The following is a 21,426-nucleotide window of genomic DNA, read 5'->3' as shown; positions in this document are numbered from 1 at the left end:
CCCAATTACAACATTGGCATACGAACATACGATTTCTTTGATAATTCTATTCTAGAGTTTTAATGTACCTAAGTACTATATTATTATTGTATATTTTATGGTAAATAAGTGCTCACCTCAAATGGTTTACAATGGAACTGGACGTGCTCTTCAGACTAGCCCGGGTGGATTGAGGCGGTTTGGACGATGCCTCCGGTTCGTAGGAGACCGCCGCCTGCAGGGAAGCGGACTCTAACGTCTCGTCATCCTCTTCTTGAATGGTAGGAACTATGTTATACTCGTTGTTGTTAATGTTATTGTTATTGTTGTTGATGTTGTTGTTATTATTGTACTGCGGCTGTTGTTGTTGTTGTTGAAACGGTTGTTGCTGCTGCTGTTGCTGCTGAAGCGGTTGTTGTTGCTGCTGCAAGTGGTCGGGCACAGATCCGTTGCGTCGGGCCCGTTCACTGTTTCTGTGCGCAGCGGTACATATTTTCACGTACACCACGCACACGGTAACGAACGGTACGACGTACAGGAGTACTACGTATGCAATGGGAAACGCATACCGGTACATTTCTGGCGCGACAGACAGTTCGCGGAAAGTCGACAGGGCGCCGGCCACGGCAGACAGGCACCACGTAAGCGCCACGGCCACCGCGCAGCTTGCCGCGTTCACCGTCACGTGATACCGCAGTGGGTCGGTGACCGCGTAGTACTGATCAACGGCCACAGTCATCACGGACAGCACGGACTGCGTATACACAGCCCCGGTTAGCCCATGCCACACAGCCGCCGGAAGTGGCGGTGCCCAGCCACTGAATGGGCCGCTTTCCCAAAATGTTAACGGCACCAGTATCCAACTGCTCGCCAAATTCGTCACCAACAAATTCATCACGAATCTGAAGAAAAAAAGATACGTCCACGTTAATACAATAATATTATATAAATAACACATACACGTATATCCACATTGACATTTAATACGCACTAACTAGTTTGATTTAAAAAAAAAAATGTATTAGGTACCACCTTATCCTAAAAAAATAAATAATTTTCTATTTATACTCATCAGAGTATTGTCTTAATCCCGTTATATACCTAAATACTCTTTATAAGAATCTCGGCGGTGTACGACTTAGGATTTAATTTTTTGAAGGAATTTAGTTTCATTATATAATTTTGAACTATAATAACAGTCAATGAACTATATGGATATAACTATACTTTTGAATAATTTCTAATTTAGTCTCGGGAGGGGGGGGTGGGTAAATTTACTGGCAATACTTTAAAGATTAAAATCTCACTAGTATATTTAACTAAAATTAAACTGTTTAACTGTATCTTCAGTTTGGGAGAGTATACACACATGCACTTATGATTGAGCTGTTAGTTGGTAAAATATTGATATTATTACGTTTGCATAATTTAAACGAGTATTTATTACGAATTATTAGTTATTACTCGAATCTATGAATAACTATAACCATATTGTCGTATTAATGATTATAATTGCAATCTGCTTTTAGGTCGCATCAATATAAAGGGATTATAGCCTATAGGTACTGAAAAATAAACAGCGACTCAACAATAATATTTATATATAAACGCAATATTAATATACAAGCGGTTTATGCATATATCGTCTACTCCACGCATATATTAAATTACAATAAACAGTCTGATATAGATAAGTTCACGTTTATTTTATGTACTTTTACAATGCAATATATATACATACACCTATAAACATAAAAATGAGTAATATTATATTGTATTGTAAAAATATGGTTCAAAACTCACAATGCGAAATATTTTCGAACCGTATTTCAGCTACGCGTATAACTTCAAAACAATTGAATGTTATACGAGAAATGTATATCAATTAATTAAACATCACAGCAGAATTGTAGAAAAGAAAACGTGAAATCGGAGCACATAGTTTTTTAGCTGCATAATAAATTATTATACGGAAGACATAAACGTACTAAGCAGGTGAAAATTATATCACACTGTTTATACTCAAAAACGAGAGTTTACTTAAATGGTCTTATTCAATTATACCATATGTTAAATACTATCCAACGCCGTTTTCGATAGAATATGTAATATCATCATTAATGAATAATTATGTTAATAGAGTTAAGTTAAGTTAAGCCTTAACAAACAAAACATTACAGGAAAACAAACAGCTATTGTTTACATAAACATAATAGATACATTTACGTTGGATATGAATGTCACTTGAGATTTAATAATATGTTCTTAGGTTTTAGCTATTCGATTATATCAAATTTGTTTTAAGAAATCAATCAAAGTAATAACACACTGCAACGTGTGCCTAATTTATCATACAATCAATACATCTAATACACCAATGAATTAACTATTTTTAATAATTATCAATTTCAAATATACTAACGATCACGCAGATAATTTTGACTTTATCACTATTATAGTACGAAATAAAAATAAAAAAGAGTTCAGCCGAACACACTAAATACTGATGAGTATTTTATCTAAAAATATCGTGAACAGTAAAAAAAAAATCGCATTTGAATCATAATATAGATGCCAAATGGATTAGATCCAACTTATATAATAATGTATAATCGTCTGAAATAATTCCATAAAGTAAGTATTAATGTAATGCACGTGATGTGGTCACGATATCAACAATATTTCAAGAAATTCCATACCTAAAAAACAAAAATTTAAAAAAAACGTTTTCCAAAAAGTTGAAATTAAAATGCAAATGGATTTTGTACTTTTGTGTGGACAAGGATAAAAGAATATTATATTACCTACCCGTTATATAATATAATTATAGTTTATTATATGATTTTTATTCTACACGCAGAATACTCATAATTTTTTTAATACTTATAAACCCTTGATATATTGCCAAAATAAATGTAAACCGTGATTGCCGTTAGTATAAAAACTGTATATTGGCTATCAAACTATACGTACGCTAATAAAGTGGGATCTAATTTATTGGAAAACAAAACAAAATTATGCACTGTGAAAAAACCATATGCGATTACACATGTATGCTATAAATTATATTATAGATAGATTGGGACAAATATAGGTATGTAATTATGTCAGTGAAATATATAATAGGTACCTATACTAGGTAAAGAAATTAATTTCTCAAAAACTTCACCGAACGTAAAAATATGAAAAGATTAATGCTTTTCCAGATTCATGAAATAAACTATAATCTAAATATTTGTTCATGAATTATTTTTCACACCCCAGAACTAAAATTAAAATTGCATAATGAACAGTGTTTATTATGATACATTTGCCAAGTACCTATAGCATAACAGTATGTAGGTACTAGGTAGGCACCTAATAGTCTATACCGTAAAGAACATAAAGAAACGAGTTGGACGTTTGTTGTAAATAAAAATAAAACTAGTCATTAGATAAAACATTTGTATAATAAACTTTAATTATCGAACAGAAATAAGTTGGTGTAGGTACTCATCTAAACGTTCGTTGCCACTGCGTCCGCTCTCACGGTTGGTCGGTTTTGACCCTGTTCGCGATTTGTTTGTTCAGCGCAATATTTTTTATTTTATACTTCAAAATGAATATCTATATAATATACATGGTTACATATAATTGCCCTTGTACAACAGTAAACCTCTCGAGAAATTCGATAACCAAATGGCTTACGTTACCTTGGAACGTTAACATTGAAAATGTATTATTTGTATCATAACAAACAGTTTAGGAGAAGTGTGTAGGTAAACATGCTCCGAAATAAACATATTATTTTGTATCGAGTGATTTTACTCTTAATTATAGACTTACCCTATTCTATGAACAAGTAATAATAACGAAGTAACGTAAGTGCGTAGGTTTGACTTGAATACATGGCATACTTGTAAAAAGTACATTTTTTTCAATAACCTAAATATTTATTTACCGGTTGATATAATATCAACACTGATAGACTACAGTCGGTATATGTGATATATAAATCGCGCATATATTATTATACATATACTCTAACAAAATTATTTTGGCACAATACTCAGCTTTTTCCAAAATTTTTAATAGACCAACTAAGTATTATCTGGGTCTTTGGCACAATTACAATTTTGATGAGTTTATATTATATTATACAGTATTTATATAAAATTATATATATACATTAAAATCGCATCATTTATCAATTATATAATGACTAATTTACTGGAACCCCACAAAAGTACAGTTATATAGTAGGTACAAAATGCATCAATTACAAATTGAATAAATACTTTTTAATAGGATTTTAAAAAAGTAATTGAGAATTTATTTGGCTATAAAATCTATGAGTACAGGCAAATAAAAACTCATCGTAAAATTATACCTATGTTTAAATATAAAATGTATACATACTTATAAAAAGGTACTCTAACCTCATCAAAATCGAAGAGGTATATAATGTGTTCATTAAATATATTCATAAGGTTTTTTTTTTTCTGAGAATATTTAAATTAATTTCCTAGAGTAAAATTGTTTAGAATATAAAAAATTTTACCGATAATATAACAATACATTTGAATTTTAAAATCATTATACTTATAACAGAACACAATGAATATATGTTTCAAAGGAAATTAGAAATATTGTTCGTATACGATATTGGTAGATATATAAAAATGTATATATATGATGTAAAAACGTACATAAAGGGTTTTATTTGATTTACTCTCGTAATGCATTGTAAAGTAAATAGACTGAACGGTTTATAATAATTTATCGATCAAAAATTCGATTAAAACATACCTATACTAGTTAAGTTTTAATCTTGATTTTATATTAAAATTAATATGAACTCACCTGTTTGATAGGGTGCGTAGACCAGGTCGGCGGTAGAACACTAGCAGTAGCAACGAATTGCTCGATGTGGACACGATCAAAACGAGTGCCGAGAAGACTTTCAACAAGCCGACTAGCATTAGGGCCATTCGGCTGCTGAGATCCTTCTGTAAAATAATAACAAGAAAGGTCTAATGAACGTTTTGGCACATGTTTCAGGGATACATTTTCGCGGGAAGGGGGTCCTATAATAGCGTTTCAACGATCACCAATGACAATTACAACAAAATATGCATATTATATTATTATGTTATTATCGTAATGCACAATATTAGTTTACATCACACAACGCTAATAAACAACAATAATAATCGTACATATTTGATATTATAATAGTACCTATAATAGGTAAGTATAATATGATGCATATTATAAATAGTTTACGGTATCCATGAAGATTGGTCGAAATCAATTAATAGACACTCCAACATTGTATTATATATATAAATATACGACACACATGTGTGCATATTATATTATGAAAATAAGAAATAAATAAAGTAATAATAAGTTAAGTATAAATTTAGGTATAATATAATATAAACTGAGTATGTATGCTCTCGTTATCAGGCATTGAGCTTACGAAAGTATGTATTATGTTGACATATGCACTTTGTGTTTAAAATTCAAACGAATTTGCGTTTATGTTACAGAAAATTTCCCTGTTGGACGTATAGGGAAATTACATGATTAGGTTCAAAAATCGCAAATCAAAGACATTCGAATGCCCATTGAGTGTTTTACATATTTTATAATAGATATAATCATCTATTTTATGATGTTATAACTCATTAGGCAACATACTAAATACATTTTCGTAAGTAATTATTTATAATAATACGTTTGATACAACCTTCTGTACCAAATAATAAAAAAAAACTTCCGTATTTTTTATACATTTTGTAGTTTTCTATGAGTACATTTATTTTAATTTTATATCTTGTATAGAATAATATTGATAGTATAAAGATACCTATACTATAAGATTAAATAAATTTGATTTTGTACGCTTGGCTACTACTGTAAAAAACAGTGTGGATTTTTAATAAATTAAATAAGATATATTTTCTAAATTTTATAGAGACAATAAACCTATTCATAATTAAATTTAAAGTAATTTTGCAAAAATTAATATTAAAAATAATAAGAACTATTGTTTATCGGATACGTGATTGTATTATAATTTTTTAATACTTGAACCTTAACCCATCGACGGTATTAATAATGAATTATTAATATTGTAATTTGTATTACAGTTTCTATAAACATATACACTCACACTTCATTATATCGGCTAAATACATGTTCACTATATTATATCGTATTAGAGTTTAAATACTAGAATAGTTGGGCATTAAAAGTTATAGAAGAATTTTATACATGGAAAATAATATAACATTATTTATTGGAAACTGATAGATGCAAAATGTGATATATTAAACTACTAAAACTGGAAAGAATTAAATTTTGTTTTTGCTTTCGATGCATATATATAGGTATAAGAGTACCTACACATTATTTAAATATATAATGCACACAGTTTCTAATTTATTTTTAAATATGCATTTTTTAAATTATTCTGTAGTAATTGCATTAAGCAACAGTCAATGAAATCTATTCTATTACGGACTTCCTATAATAAATAATAATATTATAGCACGCCAAATAAGAGTGAGATATAATAATTTGTTAACCGGAAAAATGTAATGTTCAGTATGTTTACTTACTACCTATGTCAAAACATATTAAAATCAATGACTATGTTTAATGTTAACATAAATTTATGTTCATATGTATCTTACACTTATATCCTATATGAATATTTATGGTAATTTTAATTTTAACTGTCACTCATCATCACGTCAGTTTTCTAAAAGTTTGTCTATATTAATAAATAATAATATTTAATATCACACCTTAATACATTTTAATATTTTATGAATGTAAAAATAAGTTGTATCAAATAATTTTTTACTACAGTACCAAAAAGACAAGCTGGGTTACAAATTAGGTTTAATACATTTTAAAATTCAGAAATATAAAAATAAAACGAATACTCATAACAGCTTCAATAATATTAAAACAATAGATTCTATTATATTTGTCCACTTTTAATCACATTTAATTAATAAACAATAATTATTTTAATTTCCTACGCAATCTATACTTGACAAATAATATCTTAATAATATTATATTCAACTTATTTTAAAGACGAATGTTATACTAACCTAAGATAATGCTTAAAACTACTATTTATAAGTATTTCTTAGTCATGCCTAATAATAATAATATACGCAAGAGAAAAGTATATCTACACAAAATAGAAAAATATAGCGGTAAAACATTTTTTAACGAAGAGTTTGGCTTGACGTTGTGAAGAAATTGAGACTATTTTTAGAAATATTTATTTAAAATGAAAAATCAATGGTTGCAGTGACCGTAGGTCAGTATATAAAAATAATTTTTATAATGATGGCTGCATACGAACTACGAAGCCATGTGAAAAGATTTTCACGAAGTCGTAGAAATAACGAAAAACTAATAATAAAACTCGACTCGTGCATTCAAAAAGATTTAATTAAACACATGAATCAAGTGGAAAATGCGTGTTTAGTTTTTTGAATGTTAAATAAAAAATAACTTTTGTGCATTTATTAGAAAAAAAGTGTTCTATATGACTATTCTACTTTATACTGTGTATAGACTTTAAGTAATAACTAATAACGTTTAATACTTATTAATGCGACTTGCGATCGCTAAAATATTATCTTTAAAACATTGAAATACCTATACTAAAAACAAATTAAATAAATAAACAGAATTATAAATTATCTGGTATTTGGTTAATTCGCTATTTGAATAGTAGTAATAATATTATTAATTAGTATTAATGTATTATGCTAGTCAGCTATATAAATATCACGTGTATAATATATGGTAACAACAAGTTTATTGCAAGGCGTCGCGTGTATGCAAACCGACTTACGGTCGGTGCGTTCGGTTTAGATACTATCTTGAATTCTTGAATAGATGGTAAGTTGGTAATCTAATGTAAAAATATCATAATAATATAATCACATACGTCGTGTGAACGTCGTTCAACATATCATTCATTATCATAATATGGATACTATGTATCAAAGACGAGTTATCTTGTAATCCGAGTGCCCTTATAAGCATATTAAAACAATATTATATAAATAATAGTATATTGTTCATCGTATAGATGTGCATTAAGTCTTGAAATAGTAATTATTAGTGCAAAATAAAATATATAATAATAAAAGAAAAATAGATTATAGAAAATCTATTGTGTCTATAATTTATAGGCTTTTCTGATTAATACGAATTTTTAGACAAACCGGCAAGATGAGCGCATTGTGAACCGGTTTGGAGTTACAGAGGAAAAATGTTATAATATAGTATAAACGTGGTTTTACAGTTTGGCACATATTTGGTATAATAACGTACATGTAAAATACCCATGTACCAAATACCTACTTACGTCAATTTGTGTATTATTCAAACGCGTGGACCTTTAGATTTATACGTAATATTTAATATATTATATTCTATATTCTATACTTCTTGTATGCATGCACGTGTATGGTGTATGTAAACTAACTATAGTTACTCTAATTGAGATCGAGAAAAGGTCGTGGCACGATGAGCGGCAATATTGGTGTGTTTAAAGGAATACGACACGTGCGACGAGTCTGAATGTCGAAACATAATTCTTTATAGAATATAGATTAAATAAGTAAATAAATAATATTAATATATTAAAACCCGTCTATCAACGAAATAAAGAACTTGTAATGAACGTTATTCGTATGGGTCACGCGCAGTTGCATATAGAAATGATTAATACACCTACATGCTAACTATAAACTATTGAATATTTCACGTGATATATGTGCATGGTTCATTTATTTCCATTTAAAATTATTAAAAAATTCTATAGTATTCTACTTTCTATTGTATCTAACTATTTAGAAATATATATAATAATTGCATTCCATCATAAAACAAACTGGCGATGGTCTATTATTGTTTAGAAAATAGATGGTTACAGTTATAATATTTAATTAGAACTTGGAATTTTGACTCAAATTAATACCTATCGTTCGTCCTGTAAATAAAATCAATGTTAAATACTTGATTTGAAAGTTATCTACACATTATATGTACCTTTGCCCAAAATAAAATTTATAAACATCCGTTAAGAATAATATAAAACTGTGATACCGATTTTTGTTAATCTAACATAATTTTAAAACGTGATAGTATTTATTGAAAACCACAGAGATAAAAGTACAATTCAAACTCTGACCGGCATAACGCAAGATCATAGTTTGATCATAATTCAGCTAATATTTATTTGATTAATTGAATAGAAGAGATTACTTTACCATCAGAAAAATAATTTTTAATAATAATATATTATATTAAATTAAATGTTAAATGTCTACAATGGATTAGTAAGTTCAGAATTCAAAAACAATTATAAATCATTTGTAAGACTAAAATTATTTTATTTTAAGATGAATTGATAATTATATTTTACCTTCTTATAAATAAATACGTTAAATTTTGATTAGAATATTCCATTTTCATACACCGTTGTACATTAAATACGGTACATACAATTGTATGTTTCAATGATTGTATATTATACTCAGTACTTATAATACATGTATTACTTAGTATACATTTATAATTTTTGTAATCACAGTCATCTCCAAAGAAAACAATTTTTTTTTCTTTTCTTTATTTGAAAATATACAATCTATACCTGTTGGCATAATAAGTATATGTGTTCTGAGTACAATTTTAAATTACAGTAATGTATTAACATCAAGAAAAAATTAACTAAAAAAAAGCATTCAATCAAAAATTATCAATATTATATGATAATAACGTGACGAATATTGTCAGAATCTTGAAGCGTTAAAGTATTAACAACAATCGCGTGACATTAATATACTGCTACCTACAATTATTATTATAACTATTGCGGTTACATTGGACAACTTTATAAACAAATTAAGTGTGATAACAGTATGAAACCATCATAAATAAACATATTACAAAATAATATATTGAAGTTTAAAACTTACAGGAAATTAGTAGAACGAATAAGCAACTATATTGTGACTAGGTTAATCCAATGGTATACACGAAAAATACTTGCAATATAGGCTGTGTGTATATATTATAGCTGTCCGCTGTTTGAGGATGTGAACAAGTCTGTTCTCGTGAGAGTAATAAAGCGCACAAACGCCACACTATTATTGTGATATATTGAATCAAAAAGCGAACTTGTACACAGAAATTATTTTTCACGAAACCTTGCACATTTTATGAGGTCTCTTTGTCCAAAACAAACGAATGGTCGGGTAACGCAAGAAATCTGTGCGAATGCTCGCCATAGCGGCGGAATTATTCTTAAACAGTTTTCGATTGCACTCACGGCGCGGTGGCGTTGTACTCTGATAATAGGATTCACTCCAATCACAAATAAAATATTATTTTTCGAGTACGCGAGTAACGGCCACTCGTTGCACCCACCACCGACGCTAAAATATTATCATTATTATATTATTATTTACGACCACACGCGTGAACACTGAACACGATTCGTCGGCGGTGCGGCGACGATGATTCCAAAACACTTACAGATGACAAATTGTGGCTTATGAGAAAAGACAAGCGACAAGCGACGACAACGTTTCTAAATGTTTTCCCTCCACCCGGCCGTTTATCTTTCTCCCCACCACCCCAAAACCTTATCGCATAACAAACAAAACGTGCGAGTGGTAAAGATAACAATTTTTATCATAAACATGGCTTGAACAAACACAGGTATATTTTATAGACGCATAATGTACCTTAAGAGGACGCCACGCCCGCAAGTGTTGTCTCCGTTGTTCAAGTGCATAGCATACCAAATTTTACGCTCAGTAGATCTCCGTTAGTTTAAAATTTAGAGTGAATTGACCTATTATCAAAATTAAAGGCAAGATTATTATCTAGGGCATCTCTTGGGCTTTTTATATTTTTATTATATCATAATTTTAAATCGATTAATGAGTATTTTTAGATATACGAACAATTAACAATTTTAAAATATTCATAACTCGCTTTAAAATTAAAATATAATAAAAATCCCATGAGATGCCCTAGATAATAATCTTGCCTTTAATTATTATAATAGTTCAATTCACTCTAAATTTTAAACTAAAGGAGATAATCGTGATTTACTGAGCCTAAAATTTGGTATGCTACGTAGTTGTACGACGGAGACAACACATGCTGATGTGACATACACTTAATAATGTTATTAAATGATATGATATTCTGTTCGAGTTTAATAGTTTTGAGTGCGCCGCTCATACCCGCGTGAGTAAAAACTAGCGTTTTTAGTTCTATCTTCGAATTCTTTTTGACTTGTACATATTAGATAATTTTTTTGACTCTTCGGCTGAGGTAAGACCTGAATGTTTTTAAAACGAATATTAAACTATTAAAATAATACACACAATACTGCGTAGTGATGATTAATATATTTAAATTATTATTAATTATTATAGTGTATCTTCGGTCACCAACGGTCAACGTCTGAGAATAAAGGTGCAATTATACTAACGTTTGAGCTGATAATATCGAAAAATGCTATGCACATATTACAATATTGTACGATGAAAATGAAAAAAAGAAAAAACGTTTAATAACATTGATAACGTCGATAGCGGTATGTTCGACATGATTATGATATTATGTACACTTAATATAGTATCATATAATATTAATATAATATTATGAGTTAAATAAAAAAAATGCTTGTAAAGTTTTCAAAAATTATATTACTCGTGCAATATACGCTTTTTATACGCTTTATCTGACTCGTGAGTACTGATATAGTGATATGACATATGAAGTATAATTTCCGTGTTTAACTTCGACGGTAAAGGATTACCGCATCGCCACATCAATCGTTATGATTTACAATCATAATTATTATAATATATTAGGTATTATGTTTATATTATATATATCAGTATATCATTAAAATATAGGTATATGGATAAATATAATTATAATTAAAATTAATATCACAATATAATATAATATTAACAACTATATTATGTGGTTAAAAAAAAAACATTTTTTTCTTATACTGATTTTAACCAAAGTCATGACAATATGTTCAATGAACTGTATACAATTCTGTAATATTTGTTTGCAAATTAAGATGTTTAATACCCCACACGTCATGATAAATTATGATTGTTATGAATTTATGATGTTATTATGCGTATGTACAAATAGTACAATCATTCCTTTTATCATCGTTAACACGCAGACAACGGGTTAGTGCGTTCAGATATCAAATGTGTATACATTAATATAAATATGTATACATATAAAACATACATATTACATAATATTATGATTTAACATCTAAATTGTACAATTTAATTTAAATAACATAATTTAAGAAACTTTATGCATTAGTAAAAGATTGTAATTGATACAATAACTAATAGCCGCAGCTGCCGATGTTAATGTTGGTATACCTAAAATCAATAAAAAAAAATATATATATATAATTTAATTGAAATTTTCATTCTTTCAAAACCTGTAAATCGGCAATCACGCTTCTACCCGCTATTGGCAAAATACGCAATATTTTAGTCTATGATATATTTTTCTAAGAAACCTGGTCACTCGAAGAAATGTTGATAGCTTTAAATGTATATAGAATATTTAAATATCATAAATAGATCATATATATATATATATATATATATATATATCATATAGTATATGTATTATAAATGCGTGGAACATTTTTTTTTTATCGGACATCGAGTATTTAAAAACTCTGATAAAAAAAGAAAATTCAATTGTAATAATAAAGAATAGTTCGATTGTTTTTTTCTTTGTTAGGGCATTGCACTCCGAAGGTTTTAAAGCAGCTGACATCTATCAAAAATTATTTATATCCATTGACCAATACTATATATAGCACTGATGGATGATAATTATACGTTTGATGAATATTTGTTTCTGTTTTCAATCCACCCTACATCCCTAGCTGGGCTAGCTGCAGCAATATACACATACCTAATTATTAACAAACGTGAAATTTCCCCACGAAAACACCAACATATTTTATCGGGTTGCGAGATAATGAAAATATCTGATGGATACTGTGACATTTTCAAATTAGATTTGTACTCAAATCACAGTATAATCATGATACCGTGATTAATTATTATTAAAAGCCCTTGATAAACGAAACATAAATTAAAATCAAGGATGGTTAAAAAATGTAATTTTTTTCACCATGAATCTCGTAAGAAACTTACTGTGTCTACTCTATAGCCATGGTCATATTAACAGACACGTTAAAATAATTATCATTTGGCATATAACATAAAGCTGGTGAGAGTATAATAATAATATAATAAAAAAATGTGTGAAAATATTTCATCCCAAGTTTAAATTATTACTTTGCGTTTTTGACGATGCTGTGCTCGAAATATTGAATTAATTATATCTCTTTTATGATATTATCCAAGTAAAACAAATAATGCTCCAAGTGAGCGTCCTTATAGTAATATCTATCTAAATGTACTTATATTTATAATATTCTAAAAATACATTTTATTTGAAATATTATGTTGATAAAATATTATGAAATTATATAAGATATATATTCGTAATAACACCGATCATGATTCGTATTAGATATAACGTATACAACGTATATTCAAAGACAACGAACGAATTCATAACTGTGAATTTCGACACGATTGTGACTTCAAAATTATGTTCTCGTATACTCTATATTATTCATTTTAAGAATTTCTTAATTCCTTATGTAAATAATTAAACAATTTTTGAGTTTTCAGTGGCCAAGTGCTCTGAGTAGTTTTATTTTCTTTATGAAACTTTTAAACGTTGATCATATTTTTATTCTATACCTACCTAACGATGGTATACTTTCTATTGCCTCTAGACTCTAGTATATTATATTTATATAGCTTTGACCAATTTTGTCGTATATGTCATTCTTATATGGAATTTTGTTAGGTAGTGTAATAATAAAATATATACTTGGATATACAGAACAGCGCTGTTAAAAAATATGAATCAATAATATATGTATATATATATAGGTACTTTGTCTTTAAATAAAATCGTGCAATATTAAAATACTATGATTTTAATATTTTGTCACTAACTAAAAAGTATACTGGCAAGTAGTTTGGACTATTATTACAAAGCTGCGTATACTCCGAAAACAATTTAAAAACAATAGCTAATACATGTTTGTTATATGACCTAATACGTAAAGAATGTTTTCTCTTGTAACATAATATGCCATTAGATAAACACTAGATTGCAACTAAAAATCGTATGATTAGGTCTACAATCTTTAATAGTCTTATGTGAGGGTAAAGATTAAACAATTTTTTTTCTTACAAAATAATCAAATTTATCTAAGTTTTATTTTGAAGGTACGATACACAAAAAATAATTATAATATTTGTTACGTAAAAAGGCAATAAAAAAGGCATCATACTATATTACTTTACAATTAAAAGCTACCATAAATTATTATTTTTTTAATTGTTCATTTTTCCGTTTACAATCTACATCTCGGTCTACAACGAGTTAAAACCTGATCAATTATATTAGTAAGTAGTTAAAGCATAATTAAAATGAAATCGTTCGTTAACTTAAGGTTAACTCCGGTTAGCAGCGGAACGCTAGTGATTACCCTAGATCATCGTTTCCGGCACTCGCAAACAAATAAAACTGTCGGCAGCTGCAAGTAGCGGCTATTCTCCGATCGTTCGAAGATCATTATTAAAGCGTGGCACGAACATTTCGCGTGATCTACACACGTTCGTAATTTATTAACGGCATTGATGATAATATGTATGTACTTATATTATGCTTAGTAATAATTAAATATAAAATAATACAATTTAAAAAAATGTTTACGATATCATATCAATCAAAATAAAATACACAAACTGATGATACTATAACAGTGAATATTGATCATCATTGCCGTGTATAGATCACCTTGATTGCGTGCAGTGCGCATGCATATAATCCGCGAATGCTGAGTGTATATATATATAAATAATTGATATATATATATATATATATATATATATATATATATATATATAGGTGTATTAAAATGTATATTATAATAGTTGCTGTCTTTGCGTGTGTGTATTAATACAAGTGAAGTTCAAGGATGACTTGCGGCAAAGGTGCCCATTTGCATCCCACTATAGTGAATCCCACACACGGGTTTTGCGATACAATTTACACAAATTATATATTTTTTTAAAACTTTAATGTTAATATTCGCGATGTGATAAATGTAGTATTCCCTCGCATAATAAGTGTTGGTACCAGTTATAGCCTACATCATAATATATATTAGATATAAGTATATAACCATATAACTATATAGGCTACATGTTATAATACACTAATACCTAATACTATATATACAGAACGATTTAATCGTAATAGTTAACATACAAATCGTTCACTACATAAGCTCTTTATTACAGTCACTTATTTTCATGTAAGTAGGTAGGTACCTAAAACAATATCCACTGGACCTTTTTGACGATTAACATAAACTTCCTATGGAAATTGTGAACAACCCCAATTACGTTCGCGTAAAGGGAGGTAATACGTTTCGATAATGATATGCACCGAAAAAAGCAATTGGATGCGATTCCCTCTTATATTTCCAACCTGAACCTAACCTCTTATATTCCATATTTCGATCTTAATCTGTTTTGTGTATCTACATTCTACATCCTCTAAGACTCGCTACATAGGGTGTAATAGATTGAATAGTTTCCAATCCGATGTATTATCCTTGAGGTGAATATTTGACATCCAACCGAGCGTTAAGAGTAGACCAAGGACAGTATAAGTAATCCAGAAACATTATTGAGATAAATGACAAGAAATAAAAACTATCTTTATTGTTTTTATAGATCGTTTATGATAGATTTTTTTCAACGTTCTTTTTGTATAGGTACTATTTAAACATCTCATTGTTTACACTAAATTATTTATTTAATTTTTTTCATTAACTACAACCTTGACTTATTTTAAAATGTCACACTTAAAATATTGTTATAATCTAATTTATAGCTAAGATATCAATTACATAAATACGCGTTGTTAAGAAACAGAAAAACATAAAACTCTAGCAGTTGATTCCAGAGCTAAAAACTTTCACGATACATGTTGACCGATAATATTAGCCATCTCACTCTTTCTCTCAATTAACGATGCGATAATCGATAGCGAATCTTAAGGTAAAACCGGTTAAGTGCACGCGTATATTGGAAACTCAAATTAAATATACAACAAAACAAACCATGGTTGTAAATCCTAGACTTATCAATGAATATATCGTATACGATTTCGAACATCGTCTATAATACCAAAAATATCGAATCATTGAATCAAATAACCAATATGTAATATATACCAGAGCCTATAATTGATTATATACGTAGAACCTACATATAAATCAGATTTCAGGAACATTGCCAATATCATGTTTTACAGAATCTGTGCGAGGTTAATACAAAACGTTTATATAACGCGGTGTATTTTTTAACGATATATAGTTTGATTCATATGGATAAAATCAACAATTATAATAACTTTGGGACAATAATCGACAACAAAACTGCACAATGCACGAATTTATTTATATACTACCTATATATATATATATATATATATTATTATATTTATACATCAAATTATTGGACTTAACATGTATACGCACTAAGTTACGCAACATTTCAGTCTCTAGACATAGAAATTGACGATTTCGCAAAATCCATTATTAAAATGTTGCATTTACGTGCAAATTAAAATATAAAATAATTTGTCATTCCTAACGTATCTAAATGAATGGATTTCACAGGGGATTTCACTTTATATTGCACTCTCTGTTGCGTGAACCAGAGGATATAATAGTAAATGAACTACAAAATTCTGATTAAAATTTGAGGCGTTTTTACTCTCCATTAAATACATTTAATACGCACACAGTACGCCGAATTCTTATTTTAAAATAAGAATAATTTCGATCACTCATCAACGGGGCAATTTTTTGTCTTCGATCGTTGCAACCAAATTTGCAAAAAATTATAACCCGATGCCAACATACGGTGACCGTATACTTATTGTATTATATTATCGTGTTAGCCACGGTGCACCTCTGTGTTCTTCGATACTGGTCATTGTTCCCGTTTTACGCAGAAAGAGAATAATAAAAAAAACGTGATCGGTTAACATAAACAATACGAAACTTCTACCAGCAATGAGAACGGTTTTTAAACTATAGGTTAAAAAAAAATAATAATATATATACTATAATGTTCACCTTCCAGCAAAATAATAATATTCAGAAAAATACGTACATACGTTCGATGTGAGCTGCCACTGCCGCCGCCACAGCCGTCATACATTAACATTTAACACGCGATTACGCGATTATTATTATTATTAAACACATACACGAGTATATTACCTACATATAGTCAGGTAGAGGAGTTTGAACACGGGTGGTTAGATTGTCAAGAACGTTGATTCGGTTTCGGTGCCAAGGCGACTGGGAACTACTATATAATATACTATCGTCGTCGGTTATAAGATTCCAAATCGGTGGATGCCCATGATGATTGAAAAAAATAAAAGTAAAAATGCTACAGCGTTCGCGAATATAGGTACGTTTTTTAAATCTGTTGGCAGGTAGGTACCTTCGCTAATTGTTACAATTACACGAATGATTAAATATTTTTCCTTTCACACCACAGAGTGAGTGAGGCAATAAAAACGCGTGACGTCAAAATGAAAAAACGAACAAATCAACACCAATTATTATATTACACCAATAAATGAAAACGCCATCGCGATCATTGCCGCCGTTCTAATTATATTCGGTGCTTTTCGCACTCCTATACGTCATTGACGAGTGTGAGTTTGTCGATAACATTAAATAACAATCACTATCGATGTAAAATTATTGTTAGTTGTTATCATAATGTAAAGACACGTCTTGATGGATACAATTGTATGTTGTTAACAACATTATAAAAACCACGATATCTACCAACACTATACGAATGATCCAATTTTGTCCAAAATAATGAAAATCCAAAAAAGCCCTATCGTGGGTACCCATATTTTATATAATAGGTAGACACCCATAAATAATATAACTATCGTACAAGTGCAACGAGAATATCAAATATAATACTTAAATCGATTTTAATCGTAATATATTAATTATTAACACGATACTATCAATGTGCCATAATAGTTTGAATTAGTAGGAAGTCATTATAATATATATTATATAGGACACGCCGTTCATTAGATACACTACACATTTCTAAGAAAAAAAAATTAAAACCCTGTTAATTTATTCATTTGTATTTAGTTAAACATTACGATCATTTTTTTTTCTGGTATAGACGATTTCCATTACTTCGAGTAAGTACTTTTTTAGTATTTTTGTTGACATCCGTTCATTGTTCTTCGTATATAAAATATTAAACAGGTACGAAGTATAGAACGCTCATCACAATATCATTCAAAATTGTTCAATTAAACAACCACGAGTACTCATTCAATAATGATCAGTTAAATTGTGAACGAATAGCTGACGTCGGAAAACCTGAATACATCGTCCGATTAGTGGTTTCGTTAGCAATTCATAAAATAATTTCAAGAATCGTTGTTCGATATTATAAATTATGAATTGGGTGGACACGGCCCGCGGGTAGGCGTAATTGGCGGTTATTAAACATTTGCAGCGATAATTGCGTAGGTCAGCATAGTAATGAACCTATATATAGTATATACGAGTAATATGTGTATGTAATGTATATTTTATAATCACTGTAATACTACTTAATAGTTATGCCGCCACCGCGTCTGGCGGGAAATTTAAAAATCAAACAATTTTTTTCCGGACAACGACTTCGAGTTCTGAAGCCGGTTACATCACTATTCAATAATTCGTCTCAGTGTTGGATAATACCTATAATATATCTAATTGTAACATGTTAATTACAAAATACCTAGCTATTAGTGTTTTTTTTTTTTGATATATTTTAAATGACACCTACTATAAATTATTGATATGTAGTGATAGCGATGTATACTAAAACGACTATGACTTTATGGAAAATCAGCACGTGTATATCATATCACAATACCATACACAGCTGTCCTATACCAGACGCGCATGTGGTCTTTTTGAGACTGCAGAATTGAATGAGATCGCGTTTCCTAAGGTAAGTGGAATTTAAAAATATTATTTTTCAAACATTATGAAATCGCACACATACACACCGGTGGGAGTATACGTCGTGACCCAATAACACTTTCACTGGATGCGACTTTATGGCGGTTGAAAAATAACGTTATTTACCACTAGACGAAAACATAACGAACGGAAATGCTCAATATATAATATCAACGACCGCTTCGAAATGCAACATCCGAAGATTTCTGACGTATGATCACGGTATTATTGTTAATAATAATAATGTATCTGCTTACCAATCACCAGCGTGAAGATCCGTCGTATTTGCTCCGATGCTCCGGTCGTGTGTCGCTTGGGCTCGACAATAGCTCATCGCGGACGTACAGCCGCGATCGGCTACGTCAACGACGGCGACAGTCGTAACAGCCACCGGTGGACAAGAGCATTTTCTTCGGTAAGCGAATAAGATATTGTACAAAACCAAAAACAATATACGGCCCTGGACACACAACTGTGTCTAATATTCGCACGTGGACTATTCCTTCGGAAGGAGCAAACGAAACGCGTCGAAAAAATACAACGGGATAATGTGCTTCGGGGAGGAGAGATGTGAATGATATAAACCACCGCCGCGATGACGCCACGCGCGTTGTATTTTTATTAATCGTCCCTCCAGCGGAATGAAAAACGAAAATCAAATTTTTAAAATATTCGAAAACGAAAAACCCGGTTCGCGAAAACGCTGTGAGCTACTTGCGCTAAAATGCGAGCGGCGCCGGCTCGGTCCAACGCACTGGCATTACTGAGTCTCTGTGAATCGTAAAATATCGTTATGGCGACTGTGAACGACGCCGCTGTAACGGCCGGGTCAGCTGCTCTGCCGCCACCGCCGCTCGTGGCGGTCAAACGTGTAATATTGTATACACTACTGTCGGTGCAATGCGCGCGCGCCCCCTCCATGACGATGACGGTGCAGCACGGTGGAGACAACAGCATCCGTCGGACCGCGGGCTGGGAGGGTCGGGGCGGACCGTAGTGAACGCTCGCTACTCAAATGTATACTACAATATCTTCTTCCTACGGCTTACTGTGCGGGTTTTTACGCTACGAGGGGAATTTCGGGCCCGCAAAACTCCGACGGTCGGATGACTCACCGGGGCGGCCGCACGCGCCTCCTCTTAATTCTTCAACACTCAGTACACCCACCATGCGTGACTTACACAACAAAAATAACAATATTATGTAATATCATTATACCTATTGTGCGTATGTTATTTAGTCCAACTCTCGGGAAAACCACGAACCGTTCTCACGGTCGTTAACGGAACGATAGTGGCCACCCATTGATGTCCATACGTTGTTGGCGCGTGAACGCGTTCCGACAAGTGGCGCCCGACCGCGACTGAAAACACCGTCAGTTCACAGAGTTGCAGTCATTAAATTAATATTACTATTGTGCGTACAACAATCGGAATTCCGCCACTATCGCCGTTGGAGTGACGAAACCGCTGGATTATTGCCGCAATCAAAGTATAATTAATAATATTATTATACAGCGTGTTTCCCAGGTTAGGCCACTCATAACGACACGAGTGTTCGAAGTGCGTTTAAGCGTCTAAGAGGATGTCAACGCGCTGTTATTGGTTTTTTCCGACCCGCGTGCATTATAGCCCATAGGCGCATAGTGACTTGAGTTTGGGAGAACCAATTTTGTGTTGCTAACTTAAATTTTAGAATGAATCGACCAATCATCAAACGCAAAGGTATAAGAATGTTATCTAGGTCATCTCGTAGACTTTGGTATGGTAATTTTAAAGCTAGTTATAAAATTATGCTATGAACATTTTAAAATCATAATATTTTTAATAGTAATAACTCATAACTCACTGGTTCTACTGAACTCAAATTTTCTGTTGCATATGGGTTAGAGATATATAGCATATAATTATCTAATGTCCGCCGTTCAATTAGTTGCGACGTTCCTACTCAGATATATATTATATTATCTAAAATTTTTGATTACAATTTTTCAAAAATATGCCTGTTTCTAGTAGCTGCGGAATTCCACAAAATAATATTAAAGATCAACGTATTCATCAATCATGGTATACTTGTGCAAGACATATATTTGTATTTAGGTAAAGACAAATAATTGTGGAAATCACCACACCTCCACACGCAATTTAGATTGTTTGGCAAGGGATGGGGCGTGTT

The 21,426-nt window shown here is 30.6% G+C and overlaps 1 protein-coding gene and 1 long non-coding RNA gene across 7 annotated transcripts in view; one reads left to right on the top strand and one right to left on the bottom strand.

Moving 5' to 3' along the window:
- LOC107167134 (uncharacterized) overlaps window positions 1-20,114 on the bottom strand; it is a 26,906-nt gene extending 6,792 nt beyond the window's left edge. The window contains exons 1-3 of one of the 5 annotated variants that reach the window (XM_015516041.2): window positions 19,509-20,111; window positions 4,822-4,967; window positions 117-881 (exon numbers count right to left, since the gene is read on the bottom strand). In XM_015516041.2, coding sequence (XP_015371527.1) covers window positions 117-881; window positions 4,822-4,949 — 893 coding nt within the window. In that variant the 5' untranslated portion in view covers window positions 4,950-4,967; window positions 19,509-20,111. Of the gene's footprint in view, window positions 1-116; window positions 882-4,821; window positions 4,968-9,982; window positions 10,522-17,359; window positions 17,687-19,508 lie in introns of those variants that run through there. The other 4 variants (XM_015516040.2, XM_015516042.2, XM_089226416.1 and 1 more) reach the window with 4 other exon arrangements.
- The window catches only part of LOC107167126 (uncharacterized), a 25,448-nt gene continuing 14,759 nt past the window's right edge, over window positions 10,738-21,426 (top strand). The window contains exons 1-2 of one of the 2 annotated variants that reach the window (XR_016191509.1): window positions 10,738-11,351; window positions 11,456-12,475. This is a non-coding gene — a long non-coding RNA (uncharacterized LOC107167126). Of the gene's footprint in view, window positions 11,352-11,455; window positions 12,476-21,426 lie in introns of those variants that run through there. The other variant, XR_016191510.1, reaches the window with a different exon arrangement.

This window comes from Diuraphis noxia, unplaced genomic scaffold (assembly GCF_037042655.1).
Source record: "Diuraphis noxia isolate RWA-SAM2 unplaced genomic scaffold, SU_Dnox_SAM2 contig0004, whole genome shotgun sequence".
Classification (NCBI taxonomy): Eukaryota; Metazoa; Arthropoda; class Insecta; order Hemiptera; family Aphididae; genus Diuraphis; species Diuraphis noxia.
The sequence above is the reverse complement of the archived record's forward strand: the minus strand, read 5'-3'. Positions and strand labels throughout refer to the sequence as shown.